The 6,759-nt window shown below is 48.1% G+C and overlaps 1 protein-coding gene across 2 annotated transcripts in view; it reads right to left on the reverse strand.

Annotated features, from left to right (window-relative positions):
- MPIG6B (megakaryocyte and platelet inhibitory receptor G6b) overlaps positions 1–811 on the reverse strand; it is a 291,237-nt gene extending 290,426 nt beyond the window's left edge. For both annotated transcript variants that reach the window (XM_086924660.1, XM_086924659.1), the window contains exon 1: positions 673–811. In XM_086924660.1, the coding sequence (XP_086780786.1) occupies positions 673–736 (64 nt within the window). In that variant the 5' untranslated portion in view covers positions 737–811. The remainder of the gene's footprint in view (positions 1–672) is intronic.
- Between the last annotated feature and the right edge of the window lie 5,948 nt (positions 812–6,759).

Genomic DNA, 6,759 nt, shown 5'->3' on the forward strand with positions numbered 1-6,759 from the left:
CACCTGCTGCTCTATTGATAGCTAAGACCCTGCAGCAGGTCACGTGCCCTGTGGCTTCGAGAGGAGATGAGCCTCCCTGTGGTCCCTGTACAGGATTGGTTAACAGCACTCATCCGGCTGAAAAGTTACAGCCATGACACTGGGATACAATTGCTTTCATTTCCCTGTGTTTTGTCGTCGCAGCCACTATTATAAAACTCCTGCGTCCAGCTGTAGTCTGTTTTTTATGTTTGTGAAGGCTACCAGTTTGATTAACGGTGCCCCTGCGGAAGTTGCCCAATACTTGCCCTGTTTTTAGCTCTATGATATGCCCCAGATTGTGTTTTTCAGATCTGGTCAGCCTGTGTCTTGGCGGAGTTGAGCCCTTTGGGGCAACGTAATTCACATGAAAACAATAAATTTTAAAGAAAAGGGGCCACACTGAAAATGATGTGTCCAGGACACCTGCTACCCTGTTTTGCCGCATTCTCAGAGGGATCAGAAATTATTTTGTGCAGTTTGACAAAATAAAGATTGTTTAACGTGATCTCTCTGTGGAGAAAAGAGCCGACGCCTTCAGTGAAAAGGAGGAACAGAGATATATTTTCATATTTAAATATAGTGAAAGAGGAGGATTTGAAGCCAAGTAGATGTTTGAAGCGGAAAGAAGGTAGGGGGTCACAGCAGCCGTACCTGCAGAGTGAGTGGAACGCGTCAGGTGCAGGAACACCCCGGTGAGAAGCAGGAGCGGGCCCATGGCAGCCAGGGTCCTCGCTGAACGCCGCCGCCTCAGGGCGCTACTGACCACTCACATCCTGGAGCCTGAGGAGTAAAAGAGGAACTAGGCCAGGGAGGGGAAGCGAAGGCCTGCGCGGGCCAGAAATAGACCAGCCCACTGGAGAGGAAGTCAAAGGGGTTGTGCAAACCTCCAGCACAGCACTTCTTGTTTGGAGTGAGCGGAGTGGGGGTGTTTCCAAAGCACCGCTGTTGTCATGGTGGCCATGTTGGGACAGTGGCCATCTGTGGTGGGTCGGTGGTTGGGGACTGGCAGTAGTAGTGTTGTGGTCCAATGTTGGTGGCCACCAGCCGGGCATGCAGTGCTGGCTCTACTAGAATCTGCCCTTCCCCTGCCCTCTCTGTGCTGCACTGTGTAGTATTCTTATTGGTTTCTTATTAATGTACTTTAGTGTAGAATGTTATGCACATGCTTAGAATGTTATTGTTCTCTTTGGGGTGAACATTCTATGTGTGGGGAGTTGGGAGAATACAAGGCTCTTCATTGACTGTGGAAGTTCAAGCTGTTTGCTCCTATTAAACCTAATCTTCTTCATGAACCTCTTGTACTAAATTACTTCATGAATTGGCGACGAGGATGGGATTTTAAGAACACACGTGTAGTGCTCAGGCTGTATGAAAAGCAGTGCTGACTAGATCTTGGGCTCTTGAGGAACAGGGACCCTGGTGCTACCACCCCCGCCCCTCGGATGGCTATGCTCTAGTACTCATAGGTGTCTAGCGCCTTGACTCCTTGCCATGGAGAATCCTGATTGTCTTCATTCACAATAAATGTCGCTGTAGAGTAATCCTATGGCCTCTTGGGTCTCCATGACTCAGGAGAGGGTCTAAGGCCAGACACGGCTCCTGAAGTGAGGGCTCTGTTATTTTAGGGGGACTCCATTGAGGTATCTGGAGGGACTGTGAATTGAGAGAATAATGCGGGATGTGGAAAGGTGGGGCGCAGGAGGTGGTCTCTGTTTCTGTATTGCTGGTTGGCAATGTGTAAAGTATTGACCGCTTGCGGATCATCTGGTTGAGCTAGAACGGGGAAAGTCGCAAGTTCACACCAATGCGATGGAGCGTGGGTCAGATACAGTGGCCAGCTTAGTCCCACTGGAAAAAGTTATCTTCTCAAAGTCTGGCGCAAAGAGTCCAGTTCACGGGGATGAATGGTGCGAGGAGCCTCGTAGATGGTCATCATTGTAGCGCAAATGGCAGGCCAGGCGTCGTGGATGGTCCTTTCTGAATGGTGAAGAAATCCTATAGTGTGTTTTGGATGGTCATTGCTGGAGCTTTGCGTTTGGGGTCACCTTGGGCTTTTGAAGTTGTAGCGCGAAGTGTAGATTACATGTTGCCAGTCGTTGCTAGCGGTCACTGTATCGTGAAGAGTCACGTTCACCCGAGCTTCGCATTGGCGGTCATCGTAGGAGGAAAGATCTCAGAGTGAAGTGGCCTGTTCGTGGTCGCACTGAAGGATTTCTCCCTTTTCTTCAGTAGAGTGCACTCTGATGCTAAGGGTCCCGAACCTGGGGAAGCATCTCTTGGGAATCAAGGACCCATCCTAGCAGAGTCCATAACCTGGGGAAGCATTTCTTGGGAATCAAGGAATCATTCTAGTAGAGTTCAACAGGGCTCAGGCAGGTCCAGTTGTAGCACGTCAGCTGTTTAGTTGCAGGAAATCTTCTGGGACTTGTGTCCCTGTAGCTTAATACAGAAGGTAAACCAGCGGACCCTCGGAGTCACTCGGATTAGCCTGGGAAGAAGGGAACAGGTTCAGTCTTCTTTCTCAGAGAGCAGGGCAGGCCTCAAGTGACAAGACAGTCCTCCTTCTGTAATTTCCACAGGTCCAGGATAGTGCTGAAGAGTTAGTCTGAGAGTCCAATATTTAAATATTATGCTAGCTTTGAATTGGGAGCAATTATCCAAATCCTTGAAATGTGTGACCCACACCTTTGCTCCAGTACAGTGTTCAATCTTTTAGTTTTGCTTGTTATACCCATTTGTTACAATATTCCAGGACAGCTTTGTGTTATTCAATTTTGCGTCTTCTAGAAGGTTTCGCCACATCCCGAGTCCCTCGAGGCAAACTAGAAGAAGGGCTAAGCACTCTTCTCCCAATCGAAGCGGAGCACCTCTCAACCTCCGAACTTAACTCACTCTACCGCTCTAACCTGACGCTCACCTTGGACCGGCTGGAGCCCCTGAAACTAAAAAAAAACAGAAACACACCCTCTAGGTCCTGGTTCACCACTGACATCAATGAGGAAAGAAGACACCTCAGAACCGTAGAAAGAGCTTGGAGGAATAATCCCTCCTCCCTCCATCGTGATCAACTCAAGGCAGCACGTAGAAACTACAATAAGCACATCAAGAACAAAATACATCTTTCTTCTGCTCTGCCGTAGACAATGCTAAAAACCACCCCAATGAACTCTTTAACATCATTAGGAGCCAAACATCCAAACCGTCAACATCCAACATGGCGTCGTCAAAAACGCTCTGTGACAACGTTGCTAGCTATTTCAATGAAAAAATCGCCAAAATAGATCTAGCTCTCAGCACCGACCCCGCCTCCCTCATGGGGACCTCGACACTAACATCAATAAGTAACACCCAAGTGAGCACTCCTACGCTTTGGTACTCCTTCTGCCCCATCCAGGAAGATGAGATTATCAAGCTGATAGCCGCCGCTAAACCCTCATCACACTCCCTAGATCAGCAACCCTCGAACCTGATGAAAGACCTGAAGCTCACCCTAGCCCCAATCTGGTGCAAGATAATCAACAGTTCGCTGAGCACTGGACTTATTCCTGACTGCCTCAAAGTGGGTCAAGTCACTCCATTACTAAAAAAACCAGGTCTGGACATTGAGGACATGAACAACTTCAGACCGGTTTCAAACCTTCCGCTTCTATCCAAAATTCTTGAAAGATGTGTTCTCCCTCAGTTATCCCAACACCTAGAGAACATCAAACTACTAGACCCACACCAATCAGGATTCAGAAAGGGATGCAGCACCGAAACCGCAATCTTAAATGTCCTAGACGATCTTCACATGTCTCTAGACTCTGACCAATGCAGCCTTCTCATCCTACTTGACCTATTGGCCGCGTTGGATACAGTTGACCACACCCTGCTCCTCAAAGTCCTCCAAGAGCGAGCTGGCATTGAAAGGACGGTACTAAAATGGTTCTCCTCCTTCGTTTTTACAACCGCACACAAAGAATAAAAATCAACAACTTCGAGTCCGACCCCGACCCGTCAGTAGAGGAGTCCCACAAGAGTCAGTACTCTCTCCACAACTCTTCAACGTCTACATGGAACCCCTCACCACACTTCTAAGGAAGTCCAACATCCCCTTCCACCTCTACGCGGATGATACACAACTGTACCTGGAAACCAACTCGATCGAAGACATCCACAGACTGAATGTCACACTCAAAGAGGTCCAACAGTGGCTCTCAATGAACCACCTCAAACTCAACCAAGAGAAAACAGAAGTTCTCCTCATCTCGAATAGAGACAGAAACCCTCCAATCAAGGAATGGCTCAAAGCCTTAGACGCCCTCAATGGGGCTCTTGCGCCAACGGACACTGTGAAATCCCTAGGGATTACCCTCGACCCCAAGCTGGACATGAAAAAACACATCTCAAAAGCCGCAAAATGCACGTTCCTAAACCTGAAGCTACTGTACAGAATAAAACCCTTCCTCCCTCCAAAAGATCTTAAACAGGCCACACAGGCATTGGTGCTTTCCAGAATTGATTATGGAATCGCAATTTTGACCGGATCAGCAAAATCTTACTTAGGTCCCCTGACCACTACCCTCAATGCCACAGCAAGAATGATCACAGGAACGAAAACATTTGAGCACATCTCTCGGGCACATAGGGAACTGAAGTGGCTTCGCACAGCCTGTCTCACGCACAAAGCCTTGCACACAGGCAAACCTGAATATCTGGCCGCCAAACTCAAAAGGGCTGGTCAGTCCAGGACCCTCAGAAGCTCTAACATGCTTCTACTCATCCCACTTAGAGCTCGGAAACTCAAAACCGGAAATAAATCCTTCGCGGGTAATGCGCCCAAAATTTGGAACTCCATCCCACCCCACATCAGACTAACCACCTCCTTCCCGAAATTCAAGACACTTCTCAAAGCCCTCTTCCTAGAGCGCTCTTGACCGTAAAGGTTAACCCAGAAAGGACTTGAGGAAGTTTTACTATTGAAATACCTCCTACTGGAGACATGTTCCGCAACTGTTTATATATTGCCTCTGAGTTGGTATACTGAAGATGTTTTTGTTTTTGTTCTCTTCTCTGCTCTCATTTTTTGTTCAGAACTTGTTTGCTCATAATTTGTACATGCTGTGAAGCGCTCTAATACCCTCGGGTCCAGCTAGCGCTATAAAAAACTTCAATAAATAAATACTTGTTGCCCAACATTTTTTTCCCATTTTCTATAATTTTTCGTTTTTTAACCCCTTCGATGCTTGTGATGGAACCATTCCGTCATCAGTCGCGGTTGAGCTGTGCTGATGACGGAATGGTTCCGTCACAACCACACCCTGTTCTGGAATGTCCAGCACAGAGCAGAAATCGGGGCAGCACGGAAGGTGTTAAAATAATTTCTTCTTAGGTCCAGGAAAGGTGCTTCCATTGGTGAGCATCTCATTTTTCTGAGTGGGGATATGATTTTTTTTAATAGATGGCATTCAACCTCATACCAGTCTAAAAAAGCGCTTTCTCTTGCTGTTCTCACTCTTGGTGGTTCTGTTGTTATCTGAAAGTATTCCATTTTGTCCATCATTATATCGAAGAAAGCAAGAGTAGTTAATTCCTTTTCCTGTAGATGATCTCGGATGGTTTCCATTTTATAAGCTTTTGATCTCAATAAAATTGAGTTTCCTCATGTACTTTGTTCAGAACACCTTACAGACCTTTTATTAAAGTTTTTGCAGGGCTATTGGGTTTGTTACTTTGTCTGTTTAGTGGTTTTGCCTTCAGGTCATCCATTGCTAGATCAACTAACAAAGGATCCAGTTGTGGCTGCTGCCTAGAACCAGCAGTGGGGTAGGGTGGGGGTGAAGGGGCGGGGTGGAAAACTCGGTTAAAAAAAATTACCTACCTCCAAGCCAGCCGGCTGGCTGGCTGCCGCCGCCTTTCCTTTGTCCCATCCCATCCTCTTCCTGGCTTCTTGTGAGAAACAGGGAGCACCAGGGCTCCCATACTCCCGATAGCCAATCAAAATGCTGCAGTGCCGCATTGTGATTGGTCTGAGTGCTGTGATATAATGCTCAGCCGGGGGCTGGAGGGGTGGACATATTCTCCATGCAGGCTGCAATGCATGGAGAACAGGGAAGTGCGCATGACTGGTTTGAGCGGCCCGAGAGGACTGAAAAACCACTCATTGCGCTCTTAAAAGAGTTCTACCACTCCTCCCCTGCTCTGCAGCCCCACCCGTCATTCAAGCTGCAACAGGAGGAGGACAAAATGAAATGATAATAACATTACGGTATTATAATTTTTTTTCCTTTCATTGGCTGCTTCAAGGCAGTGGGGAAACGCACCTCCGCCTTAGCGGAGGAGTCGCCACTGAGAGGATCATAGTCGCTTTTGGGCCTTGGTCTAATCTCGAGGTCAACTGCTCTAAACATTCCTCTATATTGAATAGAGCATAGTCTACAAGGCTTTTTTCGTCGACCTGCTTAACCCCTTGCCTGCTTATGACGAGCCCAGCTCGTCATACGGCACAGTGGAGCTGTGCTCATGACGAGCTGGGCTTGTCATAACGGCCTCAGCGCGCTCACGCGTAATTGATTCCCTGCCTGTGTGGCAGAATCAATTAGTGGGCGGAGTCGTGACGAGTCCAGCTCCACTGTGCCTCATGACGAGCTGGGCTTGTCACGAGCACCGCGGCCCCTCCCCTCCCCCCGCACCGTGGGGGAATAACCCCGCAGCAAAGGGGTTAAAGGTATAATTCGCCAGGCTATCTGACTGGGGGTT

This window comes from Lissotriton vulgaris, chromosome 5 (genome assembly GCF_964263255.1).
Source record: "Lissotriton vulgaris chromosome 5, aLisVul1.2, whole genome shotgun sequence".
NCBI lineage: Eukaryota > Metazoa > Chordata > Amphibia > Caudata > Salamandridae > Lissotriton > Lissotriton vulgaris.